The 22,414-nt window shown below is 44.3% G+C and overlaps 1 protein-coding gene across 2 annotated transcripts; it reads left to right on the forward strand.

Annotated features, from left to right (window-relative positions):
- The first annotated feature begins 74 nt into the window (after window positions 1-74).
- On the forward strand, window positions 75-22,374 carry LOC129838929 (SCY1-like protein 2). Of its 2 annotated transcripts, XM_055906197.1 has the most exons (19): window positions 75-244; window positions 2,367-2,568; window positions 2,784-2,941; window positions 11,937-12,081; window positions 12,831-12,980; window positions 13,092-13,313; window positions 13,627-13,743; window positions 14,027-14,152; window positions 14,409-14,585; window positions 15,205-15,216; window positions 15,414-15,536; window positions 16,185-16,298; window positions 16,578-16,710; window positions 17,338-17,456; window positions 17,664-17,764; window positions 18,361-18,433; window positions 18,592-18,681; window positions 19,012-19,131; window positions 19,355-22,374. In XM_055906197.1, exons 2-19 carry the CDS (start codon window positions 2,392-2,394, stop codon window positions 19,967-19,969), a joined length of 2,772 nt encoding a protein of 923 aa, XP_055762172.1. In that variant the 5' UTR covers window positions 75-244; window positions 2,367-2,391; the 3' UTR covers window positions 19,970-22,374. The 2 variants fall into 2 exon arrangements, with proteins under 2 accessions (XP_055762172.1, XP_055762173.1); XM_055906198.1 differs by lacking the exon at window positions 15,205-15,216.
- Window positions 22,375-22,414: the final 40 nt, after the last annotated feature.

The following is a 22,414-nucleotide window of genomic DNA, read 5'->3' on the forward strand; positions in this document are numbered from 1 at the left end:
GTGTAATCACTTGTCTTGTATAATCATGAGCAGTGCTCCTAAATGAACAGAAAGGGCACTTATCTGATAGAGTAGCCGGAAGTGACGTTTACAGTAAGTGGCAAGCTAGCTTAGCAAAGAAGTCAACCAGAAATTTGTACTGGAAGAGATGGAAGTTGTGTACCACAGCCATCACTGACAGCTGTTTTCCAATTTAAACAGTACTTGGAATCATAAAACCACTGACATTCCCTTCGTGACACAGGTAAGCTTGATATAGTTTGATTCAGACCCAGAAACGCAACACGGCATTTCAACAAACGTCAAAAGTGACGTCTCCCTTTAACTAGTTTCCTACCTAGCCTACTGCTATACGATAGCTAACTAGCTATCCATGCCAGGTTATACGGCTAGCTAACTGGGTAGCCATATTAACAAAAACCGGTTAAACAGGACAGGTATTGGTTTCGCCAATACGTTAGCTAGCTGGAAGTTAATCGTAGCTAGATACATGGTGTAGTAAGCTCTAACCCTGTCACACAATCGCGTTCCTTCCGCAATTGCTGAACTGGCCGTCGGCAGACTCACTGGTATGGATAGCCTATCATAGAAGCCAGCTAACGTTAACTAGCTGCTTGTGTTTGTTCAGCTACCCTACCTGAGTCACGTGATCTGGCTACTTAGTTAGCTACACAGACGGTGAGGTGACGAGGGGAAAGTCTCTGTGATTGGCACATTCACATTTCCAGTGGGAAATAAATTCAACCAATTGTAACAAGTAGTTAAATTGATTTCACGTTTATGATCATAAGGTCCACATTGAAGTGGAGTGTTAAATGTAGCCTAACTTATACAATATCCAGAGAGAGTGAGGTACTTTGGATATATCATATTCCAACATTGCATTGCATTGCATTTAGCTTAGGATATACAGTAGTTAGGTCTCCAAGCTGGCAGACATATTTTGGTCTTATTCATACATTCATTCAGCTCTATTTCAATATCTGTCATCAATGTGAGGATCTCAATAGCAAGGCGAGATTCTGGAAATGGAAATACTCTTTATTGAAATGACACGACTGCATTCAGGAATAATATTGTGTAAATCTTTTCACAGCAGACAGACAAAAAGTATCAAAGTCTACACTTTGATACTTTTTAGGCAACATCAATCTTGATTCAGGATGTCTCTGCTGTAACCAAGAAGCTTGATCTTGACATCTAGCCACTTAGATAGCAAGTTAGAAAACAAAATGCATAGCAGGAGAGCCCTGAGCTGGATATCATTTATTTCATACGTCTTACATTTCTTGTAGTTATATTTAACTTCTAGTTAGTTATAAGCAGTGGCGTAGCCCACACATTTAGTTTGGGACAGAATTTTCTGTTCATTGTTATGGCAACCGATGTGTGAATCATTGCTTTTTTTCTAGTGTGTGTTCCACAGTTTTTTGGACATGATGGATTAGGCAGTAATGAGAGAGAGAAAGTTAGTCACACACACAGTGGGGAAGAAGTTGATTAAGTAATGGGTTTTATGGACCGGTTGGTTTCCTCCCTGCTCAAGATTAAAGCTCTTGGTTCTGTCCACGTCCAGCAGTGTCCACTGACTCAATTATGGCTGTTGGCAATGACATCAGCACCAAGCCCAGGTGTTGAGGAGAGCAATGACGTTATACCCTGCCTGCAAGAGACCGACTCAGACAGATAGAGGCGTAAGACAGTGACTCTAAGGTTTATAATTAGACATGAGGTCAATGGCTTCCTCACTAGTCTGTTTGGCGTGTGAACCCACATCTCCAGTATGTGTCCCAAATGGCACCCTATTCCCTATATAGTGCACTACTTTTGTCCAGGTTTTAGTGCACTAAATGGGGAATAGGGTGCCATTTGAGACGTACTGCTTGATATGCTAATAGGATATTATGTCTGAATGTGTTCATTCACTTTGATTCTATTGTTGTCGTGCCGGAGTTTGGACAGCGCTTGTCGGGATTTGTCAGACGCGACTGCAGACAATGCATACTAATAATACAGAGATATTGACTCCTGTTCGGATCTGTTTCTCTCACTTCTAAGTTACTGATTTAGGAGATTTGTTGGGGTTTGTGTAATCCCACTTGCCCACTGTGTGTACTCTGTAGTACTGTGTGTGTGTCTGTGGTACACATCAGAGACATCGATAGCTCTGTCTACAGCCAGCACAGGACACTTTAATGTGCAACATTTTGTGATTTTGCTCTCGGTGGCAAGCTGTCAGTATGTGTTGCTAATAGACTAGGTTTTTTCTCCATACGAAAGGGGTGTGTGTGTGTGTTTTCAGCCTTTTTTTCAGAATACCATATAGTTGTACCCTCTGTGACCTCTTTGTCTCTCTTCCCCCCCAGGGGTCAAAGTTCAGGCTGAGTCACCATGGAGTCCATGCTGAACAAGCTCAAGAGCACTGTCACCAAGGTGACGGCCGACATGACCAGCGCTGTCATGGGAAACCCGGTGACGCGTGAATTTGAAGTGGGCCGCCACATCGCCAGCGGGGGGCCCGGCATGTGCTGGAGGATCTACAACGGAACCAAGAAGTCAACCAAACAGGTGAGGCTGCCTGGGGGCTTCATGGACAGTTCTATACTTAACTAGAACAATGTCTCCCAACCCAGTCCTTGGGCAGCCTGAGAACTTACACATTTGTTTTCCACAATTTCTTCAAAGGATAGATGGGACTCATTTTACCATCTCCAACTGACACAAACTGTCAGTGTTTGTTTTGATGCAGATGGTAATTCCTGTCTTATTGTTTCTTCTTCCAGGAGGTGGCTGTGTTTGTGTTTGATAAGAAGATGGTGGATAAGTATCAGAAGTTTGACAAGGACCAGATCATTGAGTCTCTGAAGAGAGGTGTGCAGCAGCTCACCAGACTGCGTCACCCTCGTCTGCTCACTGTCCAGCACCCACTGGAAGAGTCGAGGTGGGTTAAGCTTACCGTCTGCTTCCCAGTCCAAACAGTTTGCGCGTATATTCTGACTACATTTTGTGATATTTTTGTTTGTTTTGGTGTTCTGCAGGATTTTTTGGGGCTGATCGAGCACACCATTTTTTTCTTGAGGCTTGTCCTAGTTTGAAGTTTACGCCCCTTCGTCTGTGATTGGTCAACAGTAGGGATTCTTCAATGAAGTGTTTGTAGTCATTCAACGACAGACTAATAATTTTCATGCAAATGCTTTCACTTCAGAAATATCAAATCAAGTTTATTTTATATAGCCCTTCGTACATCAGCTAATATCTCGAAGTGCTGTACAGAAACCCAGCCTAAAACCCCAAACAGCAAGCAATGCAGGTGTAGAAGCACGGTGGCTATGAAAAACTCCCTAGAAAGGCCAGAACCTAGGAAGAAACCTAGAGAGGAACCAGGCTATGAGGGGTGGCCAGTCCTCTTCTGGCTGTGCCTGGTGGAGATTATAACAGAAATATGCCAAGATGTTCAAAATGTTCATGTGACAAGCATGGTCAAATAATAATCAGGAATAAATGTCAGTTGGCTTTTCATAGTGTCACAAGCCGGCTCATAGCCTGTGACAAAAATGAGGGGACACGAACAACAGGTATAGGCCAATTCAAAAGTGTTCTTTATTATTAAACAAACTATTAACTTAAACTAAGAAATAGGAATGAGGTGTGGATGTATCATAATGTAAGGTGTATGTAAAGTGCATGGGTGCATGAATATGTGTGTGTGAACATGACTGAGTGAAAACTATGCAAAACTAAAAAGGAACAAACAAATCATGAGCATACCTGGAGGAGCAGAGAGAGAGAGCAAGAGAGGGAGAGGTGATTAGTAAGCAGTTTTATACCCTGAGCCCAGGTGGCTCCAATCACTAACGACCCTCCTCTGCCTGCAGGAGGAACCACCCCCTGCACGGCAGAGCCGTGACACCCCCCCACCTTAAAATGAGGGTCCCACCCTCAACCCAACTTCCTCCAACATATTCAAAATAATTCAAATTTCCCAAAAAACAAATAAACAACAAAAATACCAATCGCGGCTCCTAGCAGTAGCCCCGTGTCCCCCAGCTGACTGTCCGCCCCTCAAACTCAGCAGCCCTGGTACCTGGGGAGCAATTTAAGAGAAAAGAGGCGCAGACAGCCCGTAGGGGTCAGCAGAGAAAAGATACAAGCTAGGTTAAAGGAGCACGGGACAGAGCATCAGCAATGATATTATCCTTACCACTAATGTGTCTAATATCAAGGTTGAAAGGTTGCAAGAACAAAGCCCAACGCATCAGGCGCTGGTTTGGGTTTTGCAGAGACCTCAGAAAAACAAGTGGGTTGTGGTCAGTGAACACAGTTAAAGGGGTCAAACCAGAACCAACATAGACCTCGAAGTGCTGTAAAGCCCAAATGAGACCTAAAGCCTCCTTTTCAATTACAGAATAGTTTTTCTGATACTTATTAAATTTTCGGGAGAAGAAACTGACTGGACACTCAACCTTGTCGTCATTCTCCTGGAGAAGCACAGCCCCAGCACCGATTTGACTGGCGTCTACCTGCAATTTGAAAGGTTTCCCAAAATTTGGTGCTGCCAACACAGGTGCCAAACACAAAAGAGTCTTAACTGCATCAAATGCCTCTTGACACTGGGTGGACCAGATAAATTCAGCCTTGGCCTTCAACAGATTGGTCAGTGGGGACACTACTACCGAAAAGTTTACAAAAAGCACGGTAGTACCCCGCCATTCCCAGGAAGCGCATCAGTTCTTTCTTTGTAGAGGGCTGTGGGAACTGCTTCACAGCCTGAACCTTGGCTTCTACGGGACAGACAAATCCCTGACCAACAACCTTGCCTAGGTATGTGACTGTAGCTTTGGCAAACTCACATTTTGCCAAATTAATACCTGTGTCCAACATAGACTGCATCTCTGTTTCCAGTTTTAGTCTCTTCTCAGATACACGATAAAATCTGTGTTTGATAGGCTTAGCATCTCCGATGTCTATATCATGTTCAATTAAGTGGGTTTGTGATGGAGTGTCAGAAAACAAAACAGGGTAGTTTCTAATAAGAGCTACCAATTCATCACGTTTCTCAGAGTCTAAATGATCTACCAAAACCCCAAGGTTTTGCAAAGTCTGGGAGTTTTTCAACCGTCCTTGTAAGACCTCATCTGAAACTTTAACTTCCTCTTCTCCCCCCTCCACCAAATTAAAGCCACAAGATGCAGGGACTGGGGCAGCAGTCAACACTGACCTCACTGCTGGAGTGCCTTCAACTTTGCTTAGATCACGGGAGTGATAACATTTTAACAGGTTCACATGGCATAATTTAGAGGACTTCCTATGACTAGGGGTTTCAATAAGATAGTTCAAATCTGACACTTTACGCAACACAGTGAAAGGACCACAGTATTTTGCCTGAAAAGGTGAACTTACAAGAGGCAGAAGAGCAAGTATCCGATCACCGGGACTAAACTCACGCAGCTCAGCCTGTCCGTCATATTTCAGTTTCATTTTCCGTTGAGAACATTTTAGTTTTTCTTTCGCTAGTTCACCAGCCCTATACAACTTCAACCTAAAACCATTTACATAGTCAATAAGGTTCCGAGGTGGTTCCTCAGGCAAACAACCATCCTGCAACACTGCTAAAGGCCCACGCACCTTATGGCCAAACACTAAGTCATTTGGGCTAAACCCTGTGCTTTCCTGCACTACTTCACGAGCAGCTAGTAACAGCCAAGGTAACCCCTCCCAGTCGGCAGACAGTTCCGTACAATATGCACGAAGCAAGGATTTTAAAGTTTGATGAAAACGTTCCAAAGCTCCCTGGCTCTGGGCATGGAACGCAGTAGACTTGTTGTGTTTAACTTTAAGCTGTTTAAGAACCTGAGCAAATAAATGAGAGGTAAAGTTAGACCCCTGATCTGACTGGATGGTTTTTGGAATCCCAAATGTTGAAATAAATTGAGTTAACTTCAAAATCAGTAGTTAAAGCTTTATGGTACGCAAGGAAAAAGCTGCCGGATATCTGGTTGCTTGACACATAACAGTTAATAAGTAGCTATGACCTGACTTGGACCTTGGTAATGGCCCAACACAATCGATAATAAGATGCTCAAAAGGTTGCCCTACGGCTGGTATTGGATACAACGGTGCAGGCTTTACAACCTGATTTGGCTTGCTTGTGCGCTGACACGTATCACAAGTTTTAATAAACTGAGATACATCCCGCTTTAAACGTGGCCAGAAAAAAATAACGAAGTATGCGATCATAAGTTTTACGAACACCCATATGACCTGCCACATCACCATGTGAAGTTTGCAACACTTTATTTCGCAAAGTAGTAGGTACAACTATTTGAAAGACTGGTTCTCCTAGACCCTGATCATAGTGTGGAACCCATTTCCTGACCAACAGCCCATCAAGAAGAAAATAACACTGAGCACTATTCCTCACCACTGAATCAGGAACCACTTTATCAAACAGATCAGCCAAAGTAGTATCGGCTTTTTGCTCAGCCATCAATGAATCTCTAGAACTAGTCAACTGTTCTGTCTGGAGTTTGACTGGCAACTCAAGACTTTCTGGCTTACTCTCAATCTCCTTACGAGAGGCTGCGCGGGTAACCGCACAAACTGGAAATACCTCAGGAGACACACAGTTCTGATCTGGAGATTCCCTTGCAGGTGGCACTGAAGGTTGCTTCTTACAGATGTTTAGTTTGCCATCTGCCCACACCTTACTACCTGCCAAGTCATTCCCCAAAATCATGTGCACTCCCTCTACTGGCAACTGAGGTCTAACCCCAACATCTACATCACCCTCTACCAGACCACATTTTAGGGTAACTTCATGTAAAGGACAAGAGAATGGAACTAAACCCATACCACATACCATTACACAACGGCCAGTATCAGACTCTTTAGAGAACGGCAAAACAGATTCCAGAATAAAAGAATCTAAAGCTCCAGTGTCCCTTAGGATCTTGATTTTAACATTCTGGTTGCTATCTACCAGGGACACTACACCATCTGAAATAAAGGCTGAAAAATCACAGCGGGAAAACTGAGAATCAAACTCAACTAGTGGCTGAAACAGCTCACCCTGGTGGTCAGAGGCTGTAACAGGACTTGCCATCACAGCAGGTTTAACTTGAACTGACTGTTTTGATTTAAGCAGAGGACAATTTTTCTTCCAATGTCCTTCAACTAAACAGTAGCGACAGGTATTAGCATTAACCGGTGCTTTAAATCCTCCAGACCCAAACTTCTGCCGAGGCCTTTTGAAAAAATCTCCAAAAAAAGGTGACCTCCTATTCCTAGGAGTAAAGTTATTTTTATGGTACACGTCACTGTTTGACTCAAAATGGCTTTTATGTGTTAGCCTGTACTCATCTGCAAGGATGGCTGCATCACTTGGAGACTTAACTTTACTTTCATTCAGGTATGTAGCAACCTGGTAAGAAACAGAATTTTTGAACTTTTCTAACACAATCAAATTAGACAGACCCTCAAAGTACTAACTTCAGAAGCTGTACACCAACGATTAAATGCAGAAGTCAAGTCACAAACAAACTCAGAATAGGTTTGTGAATCTAACTTTTTCCTGTAACGAAAACGTTGACGATATGCCTCTGGCACAAGCTCGTAGACCTTCAGAACTGCTGATTTAACTTTAGCATAAACTTTACTGTAAGCTACACTCAGTGCTGCAAAAGCCTCACGTGCTTTACCTGTAAGTACACATTGCAACAACATAGTCATGTCCAAATCTGACCAAGCGCTAGCTTCCGCAATACGCTCAAATAAAGTAAAGTATGTGTCTGGATCTGACTCATCAAATTTAGGCAACAAACGAAGATTCTGTGAAACATCAAACTGTGGTAGTCTTTCCGGTCTATTAGCATTTCTCAATCGCTCTATCTCTAATTGTATTTGCAACAGTTCCCTCTGCTGCTCAAAAGTGAATGAAGGGCTAGACTGAAAACTTGCACTCTCACTACTAGCAGACTGACCGCCAAAAACACCCATTTCCCTAAGACCCTGCTTTAAGCTAGTTTTAACAGTCTCTTTAATTTTTTTATCAACAATCTCAATCTGATAATGTTCAGCAATTTCAATTAACTGCTCCTTAGTACACAACTCTAAGGCTACCTCTGAAGGAGCTTGAACAAAACTACACAAAATGGAAGACATTTTCCTCAACCAATACAACTATTACAAATGCTCAAAAAAACACAACTCACCTGCTGTCAGTCTGGGTTCAAGGACAGGAGCCACACCCCACTATCCTCCAAAACTACTAACTAACTGGCCCTGGTCTTCGTGCAGTCACATGTGGTGGGGTTTTATGCACACAAAACCAGTGGAATGGAAAAGACAACCAGAAACTGGCGGCCCTCCCATAACCACGGAGGTGCTCCCGAGCCGATGTAGGGGAAAAGGGAGAAGGATGCTCTACCCACGTTCACTGCCACCTAAAACAAAATCACCACAAGCCTCCTATGGACACTTGCTGATATGCCTGAACAGGAGAGGACTCCCACCTGGACAAAACCCAGAAAAACACAGAGTGAATTGCTTAGCTACCAAGCTAACTGAACCAAAAGAACACATGGCTCTCCACTCTCTCTTCAACAAAATTGGCCCAACCAAAACATCCACTCAAACAAAAAAAATTGTCAATCTGAACTAAACTAACCCAAGTTAACTACTATCCCGGACGAGTCCCCACTTGTCACATGCCGGCTCATAGCCTGTGACAAAAATGAGGGGACACGAACAACAGGTATAGGCCAATTTAAAAGTGTTCTTTATTATTAAACAAATTATTAACTTAAACTAAGAAAAAGGAATGAGGTGTGGATGTATCATAATGTAAGGTGTATGTAAAGTGCATGGGTGCATGAATATGTGTGTGTGAACATGACTGAGTCAAAACTAAAAAGGAACAAACAAATCATGAGCAGAGAGAGAGCGCAAGACAGGGAGAGGTGATTAGTAAGCAGTTTTATACCCTGAGCCCAGGTGGCTCCAATCACTAACGACCCTCCTCTGCCTGCAGGAGGAACCACCCCCTGCACGGCAGAGGAGGAGCCGTGACAATAGCCAATCATTAAGAGTTGAAAACAGCAGGTCTGGGACAGGTAGGGGTTCCATAACCGCAGGCAGAACAGTTGAAACTGGAATAGCAGCAAGGCCAGGTGGACTGGGGACAGCAAGGTGTCATCATGCCCGGTAGTCCTGACGTATGGTCCTAGGGCTCAGGTTCTCCGAGAGAGAGAAAGAAGGAGAGAATTAGAGAGAGCCAAGATTTTCAAAATGTTCATAAATGACAAGCATGGTCAAATAATAATCAGGAATAAATGTCAGTTGGCTTTTCATAGCCGATCATTAAGAGTTAAAAACAGCAGGTCTGGGAAAGGTAGGGGTTCCATAACCGCAGGCAGAACAGTTGAAACTGGAATAGCAGCAAGGCCAGGTGGACTGGGGACAGCAAGGAGTCATCATGCCCGGTAGTCCTGACGTATGGTCCTAGGGCTCAGGTCCTCTGAGAGAGAAAGAAAGAGAGAAGGAGAGAATTAGAGAGAGCATACTTAAATTCACACAGGACACTGGATAAGACAGGAGAAGTACTTCAGATATAACCAACTGACCCTAGCCCCCCGACACATAAACTACTGCAGCATAAATACTGGAGGCTGAGACAGGAGGGAGAGAGAATACTGCACCAAACATCTTGGTTAGATGTAAAATTGTGAGACTAAGACCTCCTCTGCAAAAATTTCTAAATTATAATTACAGACCTCTTGAGTTACCTTAGATTAATTCAGACTATTTTAAGGATGTGTACTAGCTGCTACGGTGTCTCAAGAGGGACAAACGGTAATATTGCCACTTTTTTCTAGTTTGTCATGCATACACACAAGGAAGTCAATCATACACACCCATGCAAAAAATGGATACATACACACAACAGATGACGCATACACACATGCAGCAAGATATGATGAAAGGTTTTGGGCCTAGCTCTACAGACTTGGCACTGAATAATACATACACCTGCCAGAGGAAGTGGAACAAGAGGTACTCACTCGGTCATTCTCTCTCTCTCTCCATTTCCTTCTCTCTCTCTCTCTCTCTCTCTCTCTCTCTCTCTCTCTCTCTCTCTCTCTCTCTCTCTCTCTCTCTCTCTCTCTCTCTCTCTCTCTCTCTCTCTCTCTCTCTCTTTATTTCCTTCTCTCTCTATTTCCTTCTCTCTCTATTTCCTTCTCTCTCTTTATTTCCTTCTCTCTCTATTTCCTTCTCTCTCTATTTCCTTCTCTCTCTCTCTCTCTCTCTCTATTTCCTTCTCTCTCTCTCTCTCTATTTCCTTCTCTCTCGCTCTCTCTCTCTCTCTCTATTTCCTTCTCTCTCGCTCTCTCTCTATTTCCTTCTCTCTCTCTCTCTACTTCAATTCAAAGGGCTTTATTGGCATGCTCACTGAGTCTGTATATAGTCAAAGCATTCCTTAAGTTTGGGTCTGTCACAGTGGTCAGTTTTTCTGCCACAAGGTACTCTCTGTTTAGGGTTAAATAGCATTCTAGTTTGCTCTGTTCTTTTGTTGATTCTTTCCAATGTGTCAAGTAATTGTCTTGTTGTTTTCTCATGAATTGGTTGGGTCTAATTGTGTTGCTGTCCTGGGGCTCTATGGGGTCTGTTTGTGTTTGTGAGCAGAGCCCCAGGACCAGCTTGTTTAGGGGACTCTTCTTCAGGTTCATCTCTCTGTAGATGATGTCTTTTTCATGGAAGGTTTAGGAATCGCTTCTTTTTAGGTGGTTGTAGAATTGAATGGCTCTTTTCTGGATTTTGATAAGTAGAGGGTATCTGCCCAATTCTGCTCTGCTTGCATTATTTGGTGTTTTACGTTGTACACAGAGGATATTTTTGCAGAATTCTGCATGCAGTCTAAATTTGGTGTTTGTCCCATTTTGTGCATTCTTGGTTTGTGAGCGGACCGCAGACCTCACAACCATAAAGGGTTCTATAACTGATTCATGTATTTTTAGCCAGATCCTAATTGGTATCTCTCACACTACCTTTCTCACTCGCTCTCTCTCTCTCTCACTCACACACACACACACACACTACCTCTCTCTCTCACACTACCTCTCTCTCTCACACTACCTCTCTCTCTCACACTACCTCTCTCACTCGCTCTCTCTCTCTCACACTACCTCTCTCTCTCACACTACCTCTCTCACTCGCTCTCTCTCTCACACTACCTCTCTCACTCGCTCTCTCTCTCTCACACTACCTCTCTCTCTCACTACCTCTCTCACTCTCTCTCTCTCTCTCACACTACCTCTCTCACTCGCTCTCTCTCTCTCACACTACCTCTCTCTCTCACACTACCTCTCTCACTCGCTCTCTCTCTCACACTACCTCTCTCTCTCACACTACCTCTCTCTCTCACACTACCTCTCTCACTCGCTCTCTCTCTCACACTTCCTCTCTCTCTCACACTACCTCTCTCACTCGCTCTCTCTCTCACACTACCTCTCTCTCTCACACTACCTCTCTCACTCGCTCTCCCTCTCTCACACTACCCCTCTCTCTCACACTACCTCTCTCTCTCACACTACCTCTCTCTCTCACACTACCTCTCTCACTCGCTCTCTCTCTCGCACTACCTCTCTTTCTCACACTACCTCTCTCTCTCACACTACCTCTCTTTCTCACACTACCTCTCTCACTCGCTCTCTCTCTCACACTACCTCTCTCTCTCTCACACACACACACACTACCTCTCTCTCTCACACTACCTCTTTCTCTACTTTTTTATTACTCCATCCTTCCTCTAGTTCACCATCATCCCCCGTTTCTTTTGTTCTTTATCTTACTCTTCTCTCTGTCATTTTTAACACACTCCTTCTTTCTTCACCGTTGTTTGTAATAATTGACACTGTTTCCTCTCTCCCTCCCTCCTTCAGGGACTGCCTGGCGTTCTGTACAGAGCCAGTGTTTGCCAGTCTGTCCAATGTGCTGGGTCAGTGGGACAACCTGCCCAGCCCCGTGCCCACAGACATCAAGGACTACAAGCTGTACGACGTGGAGACCAAGTATGGCCTGTTGCAGGTGAGACCCAATACACACACACATGTCTTGTTGCTATGTATATTGCTTGGCAGATGTATGTTTCAAACCCAATTTACCTAACCACACCTCTCTTTCTCTTTATTAAATTGTGTCCCAGGCATATTTTTGGGGATAATTGATTAGATTGCACTCCCCTGCCAAGTCACACAGCTATTTAAAGGGGAAATCTGCGATTGCTACATACATTTTTTTTCTTCTTATAAATCGATTATATCTACCCATTGATTCTTGAAGAATATAACTTATAAATGCCTCATGAGCTTAGTTCAACTGTCGTACCCCATCAGAACCCAAAGCTTGTTTTACTAATTTGTTTATTGTAAACCAACACTAGCCTTTAAACATGGTTAAAACTATGATGTTGATGTAATGGATGGTCAGTTCTTGCATCCATAGCTCTGTCTAGGAATTTGGGAGTGATAAACATTTTCCAGCCCCACACTTCGGCTTTTTACCAAAACATTGGCGGAGTTGCCTTTGTTATTGTTTGAACTGCAGATTTCCCCTTTAAGGAGGAATGCTGTGAAAAGTCTTTAGTTAATATCACAGATTGTCTTTCTGTTTCTCTGCTCACTGTCTTACCTCTCCTATCTTTATCTGCTTCATGCCTCTTTCTTTTCCTTTCTCTTTTTCACTCTCTTTCTATTTTGTTATCCTCTCCCTGTGACTACTCTCATCTCTCTCTTCTCCCTCCCTCTCTCCCCCTCCTTCACATGTCCCTCCCTCAGATCTCGGAGGGCTTGTCATTCCTACACAGCGGGGTGAAGATGGTCCATGGGAACCTGTGTCTGGAGAACGTCATCCTCAACAAGAGCGGAGCCTGGAAGATCATGGGCTTTGACTTCAGCATCTCCTCCACCAACCCCTCCGATGCAGAGGTGAGATGCTCAGCGCATCTGCCTGTGTGCACCTGTATGCATCTCTTTCTCTGTGTGTATCTGTATATATCCTTACATACCTGTCTCCACCTCCCTCCCTCCTTCCCCCAGCTCAAGTATTCCTGTAAGGAGTGGGAGCCCAACCTGCCGCCGCTCTGCCTGCCCAACCCAGAGTATCTGGCCCCCGAGTACATCCTGTCAGTGAGCTGCGATGCCGCCTCAGACATGTATTCGCTGGGCGTGGTGATGCATGCCGTCTTCAACGAGGGCAAGCCCGTGTTCCAGGTCAACAAGCACGACATCTTCAAGAGCTTCAGCCGACAGCTGGACCAGGTGAGGGGGCGGTTAGTGAGATGAAGGCTTGATGGCCAGAACGTGTCCACGTGATTGCTAGTAAAAAATATACATCAAAGTTGTGAGTGCTGGCCCTCTTCATAAAGTTAGAGTTCTCTGGAGCGACAGCACCCAAGGACCTCATTCAGGCAGCAGACCTTAGTTAGAATGCATCACGTCTTATTTAGCATTTTGGGGAGAAAAGGACAGAGGGATATTAATGCCAAAGTGCACTGCAATATTTGTAATGCTTCATTGATTCCATACTTTTTGAATTAGTAGATCTCTCTCTCCCCCGTCTGTCTGTCCATAGCTCAGCAGACTGAGCCCCACCATGTTGAATAAGATTCCTGAGGAGGTGAGGGAGCACGTCAAGATGCTGCTGAGTGTCACGCCCAACGTCCGGCCTGATGCTGACCAGATGACCAAGGTCAGATCACCCCCCGTGTCACCAACTTATGACCTTATGTCACTAATACAACAGGATACACAATACGTTTTACATATTAAAACATGCTCACCAAGTTAGCTAACTGATAAATATTTAGAAATGCCTTTTAGATTTTCTGATTCATTAATAAAGACCCGTTTCAAGATCGTATTCCTAAAAAGTTATTTCAGAGAATTTAAGCAAGATGAAGTCATTGATCCTGCTTTATGACATACCACCCAGTTCAGTTGAATAATCCCTTCTCTGCCTCTGGATACTTCAGATCCCCTTCTTTGATGACGTTGGGGCGGTGACGCTGGCCTACTTTGACTCCCTCTTCCAGAGGGACAACCTGCAGAAGTCCCAGTTCTACAAAAACCTGCCCAAGGTCTTGCCCAAGCTACCCAAGGTTAGTGTTCACTGTGTGTGTGTGTGTGTGTGTGTGTTGCTCTTACAGGTCATTTTAGTGTCCTAGCTGTACATTCCTACAGTAGAATGCTTCATCCTCAGTGGACCGGTAGTTTGGAACGCGGTCTTCATAATCCAGTCAAATTGGGATTGGCCATTTTGCAAATATGTGCTCAAAGGTGACTTAATAAAAATTATTCTGATTAAAGCCACTGTTCCTAACCTTTTTGCGTCCTGTCTCTTCCTCTCCACCCCAGAGAGTGGTGGTGTATCGTATCCTCCCAGCCCTCACCTCAGAGTTTGTGAACCCAGACATGGTGCCGTTCGTCCTGCCCAATGTGCTGCTGATCGCAGAGGAGTGTACCAAGGACGAGTACGTCAGACTCATCCTGCCGGACCTCACCCCTGTGTTCAAGCAGCAGGAGCCTGTCCAGGTATATACACACACACACACACACACACACACACACACACACACACACACACACACACACACACACACACACACACACACACACACACACACACACACACACACACACACACACACACACACACACACACACACACACACACACACACACACACACACACACACACACACACACACACACACACACACACACACACACACACACACACACACACACACACACACACACACACACACACACACACACACACACACACACACACACACACACACACACACACACACACACACACACACACACACACACACACACACACACACACACACACACACACACACACACACACACACACACACACACACACACACACACACACACACACACACACACACACACACACACACACACACACACACACACACACACACAGGATGCAAAGGACACACACATACAGTGTATCCCCATACCCAGTTTTCAGGCCTACCTTCTATGTTTTCTTGATGTGTGTTACAGGGATGGCATGGTTAGATAACAGACTAGAGGATGCTGTACGCTTTATCTGGTGACAGGGCTGTATGTATCATACTGTTTCTCTCTCTTCTCCTTTTCATGCCTCCAGGCAAGCAATATGGTGAGTGGTCTTTGCTAAGCGTAGTTGTGTGTGTGTGTGACACTGTGTGTGTGTGTATGACACTCTAATGCTTAAAAAAAGAGCTCACTTTCTTCCTAGTTTCATTTCACTGGTAGTTACCCATCTCTCTCTTTTTATCTGTCACTCTCCCATCATTCAGCCTGGATGAACTGCGTTTAACCCTCTGTGTCTCTCAGATCCTGCTGATCTTCCTGCAAAAGATGGACCTGCTGCTGACCAAGACTCCACCAGAGGACATTAAGAACAGCGTTCTGCCCATGGTCTACAGAGCCCTGGAGGCCCCCTCCATCCAGATACAGGTACCAGGGACAAGCACATCATGACTTTACAAAGGGTTTATTCCCCCGGCAGAAAGAGAAGTGCAATACTAATTAAATCCGGTTTAGGATTGAGGTTAAAGTTAGGTTTAGTTTGAGTGTGATTCAAGGTAAGTGTAAATTAGCATACTGTCGTCCGTTGCCATACATTTTCTGCCCGTAAAAAATACACTGCCTTGATTTAATGCGTAATTTGTTTGCCAGGTACGGTACATTGTAAAAGACAGACATCTCTATTTACCTATCCAAATGAGTGATGTAGTGAAGGAAGTAAAGTGTAGGAGGATAACTGCAGCGTTAACGACTAAACACTGATTGTGGTACAAGTTGCCCCTAACCACAGCTCTAGAATCCCATTGCCCGCCCCCAAATCCTAAACTAACCATTGAGAGGATAAGAAAAACCTGACCCTGGACCAGCGGTTAGCAGCACATTCAACCAACTCTGTAAAGCTCACATGGGAACCTCCATAGAGAATCTATAATACGCCTGACCGAGACAGACAATATTTTGCAGTTGCTATGATCCCAATGTCCATTCGAGAGTTCTAGGCTATATGTGATTCTTTGGAAACCTCTGCCGTTAAGTTATCGGCAATGCTGTGCCATATATTTGTGTGCCCCCCCCCAGGAGCTGTGTTTGAACATAATCCCTACCTTTGCCAACCTGATCGAGTATCCCTCCATGAAGAACGCACTCATCCCCCGCATCAAGTCTGCCTGTCTACAGACCTCCTCACTTGCAGTCAGTCTCTCGCTTTCATTTGACTCTCTCTCTGTCTGTCTCTGTTGGTCTCTCTCTCTCTCTCTCTCTCTCTCTCTCTCTCTCTCTCTCTCTCTCTCTGTCTCTCTGTCTCTCTGTCTCTTTGTCTCTCTCTCTGTCTCTCTGTCTCTCTTTCTCTGTCTCTCTCTGTCTCTCTGTGTGTGTTGATCGAATGCACATGGTTGTTTTTGACTGACCATTGATTGACAGGTGACAGAAATATTCTGATTGTGTGTGCGTATGTTTGACCTGTGTGTGTAGGTGAGGGTGAACTCCCTGGTGTGCCTGGGGAAGATTCTGGAGTACCTGGACAAATGGTACGTCATTGACGAGATCCTTCCCTTCCTGCAACAGATCCCCTCCAGAGAACCAGCCGTACTCATGGGGGTTCTAGGTAACGGAACATCTAGAACATCTTAGAATCTAGATGATAGTCCTAGGCATAGTTTGGCTTTTTTTTCAAACAAAGAAAATCTCAACAGAAAATGATCAGTACTGTTAAAGAATTCTATCTTATTTTAGAATCCCCTAGGATAAAATGAATCAACTCACCTAGGATGAAATGAATCAACTCACCTAGGATGAAATGAATCAACTCACCTAGGATGAAATGAATCAACTCACCTAGGATGAAATGAATCAACTCACCTAGGATGAAATGAATCAACTCACCTAGGATGAAATGAATCAACTCACCTAGGATGAAATGAATCAACTCACCTAGGATGAAATGAATCAACTCACCTAGGATGAAATGAATCAACTCACCTAGGATGGAATGAGTCAATTCTCCTAGGATAAAATGAATCAACTCACCTAGAATAAAATGAGTCAATTCTCCTTGGATGAAATGAGTCAATTCTCCTAGAATAAAATGAGTCGACAACTCACCTAGGATGAAATGACAAATTGAAATGGGCTAACACTTAAAAACATGATCTATCGCTTTAACAGTATTGCTGCGTTGTCTGTTGATTGTTGTGGTTCTGATTTATTGTGGAGTGGTTGTTTCCTCCCATAGGGATCTACAAGTGTACTTTCTCCCATAAGAAACTGGGCATCCCCAAAGAGCACCTAGCTGCCAAGAGTCTGCCTCACCTAGTCTCGCTCAGTATAGACAACAACCTCAACCTCAACCAGGTAGGTAGACACACGCACACACGCACGCGCGCACGCACACACACACACACACACACACACACACACACACACACACACACACACACACACACACACACACACACACACACACACACACACACACACACACACACACACACACACACACACACACACACACACACACACAGAGGTTGTATTCCCATCCTCTCTCTGTGTGTGTTTCAGTTTAACTCCTTCATGGCTGTAATCAAAGACATGCTGACTCGTATGGAGGCAGAACACAAGACCAAACTGGAGCAGCTACACAGCATGCAGGAACAACAGAGGTATCAGTCAGATCATTCTCTCCCTCCTGTCTTCCTCTGACGTTGTAATGTCAGGTGCACCAGTACAGTGAAATGTCTTTCTTGCAGCTCTAACCCCAACAATGCAATAATCAATAACAATGTTTTACTAAAAATAACAAGGTAGAACAAAAACACATAAGATATAAGAACAACACGATAAAGTAAGTACGCATACTATATACAGGGTCAGTTCCAGTACCATATTTCCAATGTGCAGGGATACTGGATTGATAGAGGTAGATATGTATAGGTTTGTGTATGTGTTTTGGAGCGTCTGTGTGCCTAGTGTGTAGAGCCCTGTGAGTGTGCATAGAGATGGTCAGACATTTGTATTTTATTCTCTATGCACACTCACAGAGCTCTACACACTTTATAATGTTTTAGACTATTCTGTTCTTTCTGTATTTACTATCTTCCTACTTCTCCTTTTATTAGTCAACAATGACTCAGGAAAGATGTGATGCAAGTTAATGTTCGGAATCTGATTAGAAAGATGAGGGTTGAGTAATGTTTTATGTTTGTGATAGCCAAATTCCCCTGAATGAAATAGTTTGAGCTATTCTGTCTGTCCTCAGGAGTATGAATATTAATACCAGTCAGACCAACCAATCGGAAGAGACGAAGCGCACCCCCAGCCCTGGCAACCAGGTGAGAGGTCATTTCCTTGACAAAGAGGGGAAAGGCGATTGCCCGGATGAGGCAAATGCATGAAGGATTGATTTAATGAAGGCTTTATGTATGTGAGTTCATACACTTATAAGGCCAAATGTATGTTATGGCTTATTGAAACCGTTGTCTTTTTCCAGATTGATGATGTCTTTGGAGGGAGTTCTGGGAGTGCAGGGGTTAATGGGAAAGTGAACGGAAACTCGGCATCAGCTCCCCAACGCAACAGAGTACGTACTCTGCATCTTATTCAGTAGGCACAGACCGGAGCAAACGTATTGCAGTGGAAGTCTGTAAACGTTCCTGTTAAATTAGCTTGGGTGGTGCATGTTCTGTTTGACTCTCTTTTTGTGATTGAATGTTACCAAACCCATCTTACCTAGCCTAACCTTGTATAGCTGCTAGTGTATATTTCAGGGATAAGGGATTATTATTAACGTTTTCTGTTCTTTCTCCCTTCCCCCTGTCTCTCGCTCTGTCCCTCTCCTCTCTCTCGCTCTGTCCCTCTCCTCTCTCTCGCTCTGTCCCTCATCTCTCTCTCTCTCCCTCTCTCTCTATAGATGTCTTTGACTCTGGAGGAGAAGCAGCGGTTAGCCAAGGAGCAGGAACAGGCAGCCAAACTAAGAAACCAGCCAGCACTAGCCCCCCAGAGTATCAAACCAGCTACTCCTTCTACCCAGGTAGTAGACACACACATACTCATGTGAAAATGTATAGTTCCTTACTTGGTAGCCGTCCATGGTTACACGTTTTGATCTCCTCATATAGAACAATCACAATATATCTGTATCATTTATTAGTTTCATGTTTTACAGTGATGTAATCTACTTTAGTTTCCACTTCAAACCTGCCACCTATTTGTCATTGAGATGATAAGCTGATTTGACCTGATGTTTTTGGCAGGCCAAGGACCTGAGCAGCTGCCTGCTGAACAATATGACATCCCTGGGCAGCCTGTCCCTCACCTCTCCCCCCAGACCAGGCCTCATCCAGGGCAGCACCATCTCAGCCTACCCCTCCACCACCCCCATGGGCTCTCTGGTCAGCAACGGCTACAACCCAACCATGGGCTTCCAGACAGGGGGTCTGGGCATGCGGCCCCCCGGCCCCGGCCTCTACGGAGGGATGGCCACCACCACCAGCACCCCTAATTTTGGTGCCCTGACCCACAACCAAGGGAGTACCAACACCCCTGACATGTCTGCCTTGGACTCCTTATTCACTTCCAACAAGCCCAAAGTCAGCCTCAACCAAATGGCTCCTCCCAAGCCCACCCCTGAGACCACCGCCACCCCCTGGCTTAATCAGTTTGGTTCAGCCCAGCCCAATCAGACTGCCCCGATGCAGGGCGCGCCATTAGCCATGGGAGGGTTGACCAGCGGGTTTGGGATGCAGGCCAACCCTTTCTTCAGCCCGCAGAACTTCTCTCAGCCCACGGCCGCTCCCGGAATGAACGCGGGTGGTGGGCTCAGGCACAGTTCGTCCGTCAACAACGACCTGAAAGACCTATTTGGCTGAAAACAACTTTCCCCTCTTTATTGACGACAGACTGATGAAAGGGGAGTTGGACTTTTGAACTGCAAACAAGAAGAATGAAAAATCCACTTTTTGGACCGACTGTGAAAATGATGATGAATCTATTTGTTGCTATTTGTATTTTAATCTTCTGTGGTTTGGGTTGCAGTGTGGTTCTTCTATGCTCCCATCGGATTGAACACTGAAGACTCAGCTTTTCAATCTGCACGCGGATTCTAAACCTTCTTGACGAGAGAGAGAGAGAGAGAGAGGGAAAAAGACTCTCACGTTGTGTTCTGCTCTCAGTAATGTTTGTGGGGGTTTCATATCGTTTCTTTCCTGAGACACTTTGGGGTGAAAGGTTTAATCTAGAATGCATATCTTCTCCATAATCTCTGTTCTATGTGCTAGGATGAGCAGTGGCATGGAGACCAGTCTTTCTCAGTCCATTCCTTTTTAGCCCAGCGCCAACACATGTTATTCATGCTGCCCACCTCAGCAGCCTGCTATATCATATCAGCGTGGTTCTTTTTAGTGGGGTCCTTTTGCTTTGAGGACGACAATCCAGAAGAGCTGTTGGATCGCCGGCTAAACCGCACGGGCGGAAAGGCCAAGTCTCCATGGAAACGGTCTCCGCAGTAACACCCCAGTTCATTTGGGGATTTTTAGTACCTATGCTTTCTGTTCTCTGCCTAGAATGAGATGATGGATAAGGATTCAACAGTGATGTCATAAGTGTCAAGATTCTTACAGTATAAATTAATCCAAATGAAATGGGATGGAAGTGAAAATCTAATCGAGGTTTATTGGTTGCGTACACAGTTTAGCAGATGTTATAGTGGGTGCGGTGAAATGTTACTAGCACTTCTGCAGTTTCTACATCTGACCTAAAGAAAAGGGTATTTTCTGAGCAGAAATCCAAGTCAACGAACAGTTTGAAAAGGGAGGGGTTGATTTGTGTTTAGGCAATTAGTCTGGTTAGGGATTGTTATCCACACAGAATCCTGTGTGTGCTGTGAGGGTGACGTTACATACGGCTACCTTCTTAATTGAAGTAACTCACCTGCATATGTACTGAATGGTTTGCTGTAAGTGAGTGATTGGTCGATATATACTGGGAATTGTGAATGAATGTGAAGTAGGATACACATGTGTGCATATTGAAATGTCAGCACAATCATAATTCATTTAGTTAGTTTGCCCGGTGTCTGGTAACTTTAGCCCTGTGTGTTCCTGTTTTGTAATTCCCCCTCTGACTTCATCAATGTGTTCCCTTCATCATGTTACTGACCTGACCAAGATGGGACACCACAAACGATTGTGATCCTGTTGAAATGTGGTGAATTTAGTAATTCATTATTTTATTCCATGCATCAAACCAGGCTGCTTTCAACAAAGCAAGCAGTCCATGCATTTTAAGTTAATCGTTGGACATATCAAATGTACTATCAAATGCAGTTTTTTTTATATATATATATATGAGTTGAGCACTTTTTCATTAAAGGGGACCTGTCCTAAATTGTTGATAAATAAATCTATTTAAAATGGGAGAGCTCTTAAAGGGGCCCTTGGATTGTTGTGCTCTTGTGATGATGAATGAGAGGCCTTAGAGGAGTGCTGTGTGCAGTAATAATCCTTGGCGGTGGAACTAAGTCTGGGGCTGCATCTCAATAGTCAAAAGTAGTCTCCTTTCCTCGTCCCCTTTGCGTATCTTCTTCCCTTCATCTGCACTGATCTGAAATCCCAGGATAGGTGAAAGCCCTATGGGCCAAATGGAACAGGAGTGTCATCTCACCTATCCACCTGTTGCAGACTAGTGCAGGTGAAAGAAGGAGATGAGAAAAGGACGCCATTGTAGACTTTTGAGACCAACCCCGTTGTGTGAATCCTCACTGAATGCTGTTTGCAGACTGGGGGATGTAGGTTTTGTTAGTTAACTGAACACATGCTAATTTATATTCACAGATCTTTGTTGGATTAAAATGCTGTCACTGAGCTGGCACAATGATAATGTCATGGGCTAGTGTATAACAAAAAGGTGGGCCTTCTGGGTTGTAAACCTCTCTATTGGACACAAGTGATTGAGGTCTGTCCTGATTGGGCCATGACCTCTCTGCAGCTACCTTTCGTGAAAGATGGACATCAATGTTCATGTGATTGTAACTATGACGACGGAAGCCTTTTTGAGGGCGAGAACTGGATTGCATTTCCTGTCGTTGTGACTCGTGCGTTTGGACACGAGGACAAAAAACAAAAGCCTATTCTTCTACAAGAGTTCTGATCCTTTGTATACTACTGCTGTCATATGTGTCGTGTGGCCTCTATGAACTATGTATTGTGTGGTGTTGTCTGAGGTGGTTCAATGAAAATCTGTACATATATATGAAAATACACAATCTAATATTCTCTATGATGTCTGTGTATTTGAGTCTGAGCCAGAGATTTGAG

This window comes from Salvelinus fontinalis, chromosome 39 (genome assembly GCF_029448725.1).
Source record: "Salvelinus fontinalis isolate EN_2023a chromosome 39, ASM2944872v1, whole genome shotgun sequence".
In the NCBI taxonomy this organism is placed as follows: domain Eukaryota; kingdom Metazoa; phylum Chordata; class Actinopteri; order Salmoniformes; family Salmonidae; genus Salvelinus; species Salvelinus fontinalis.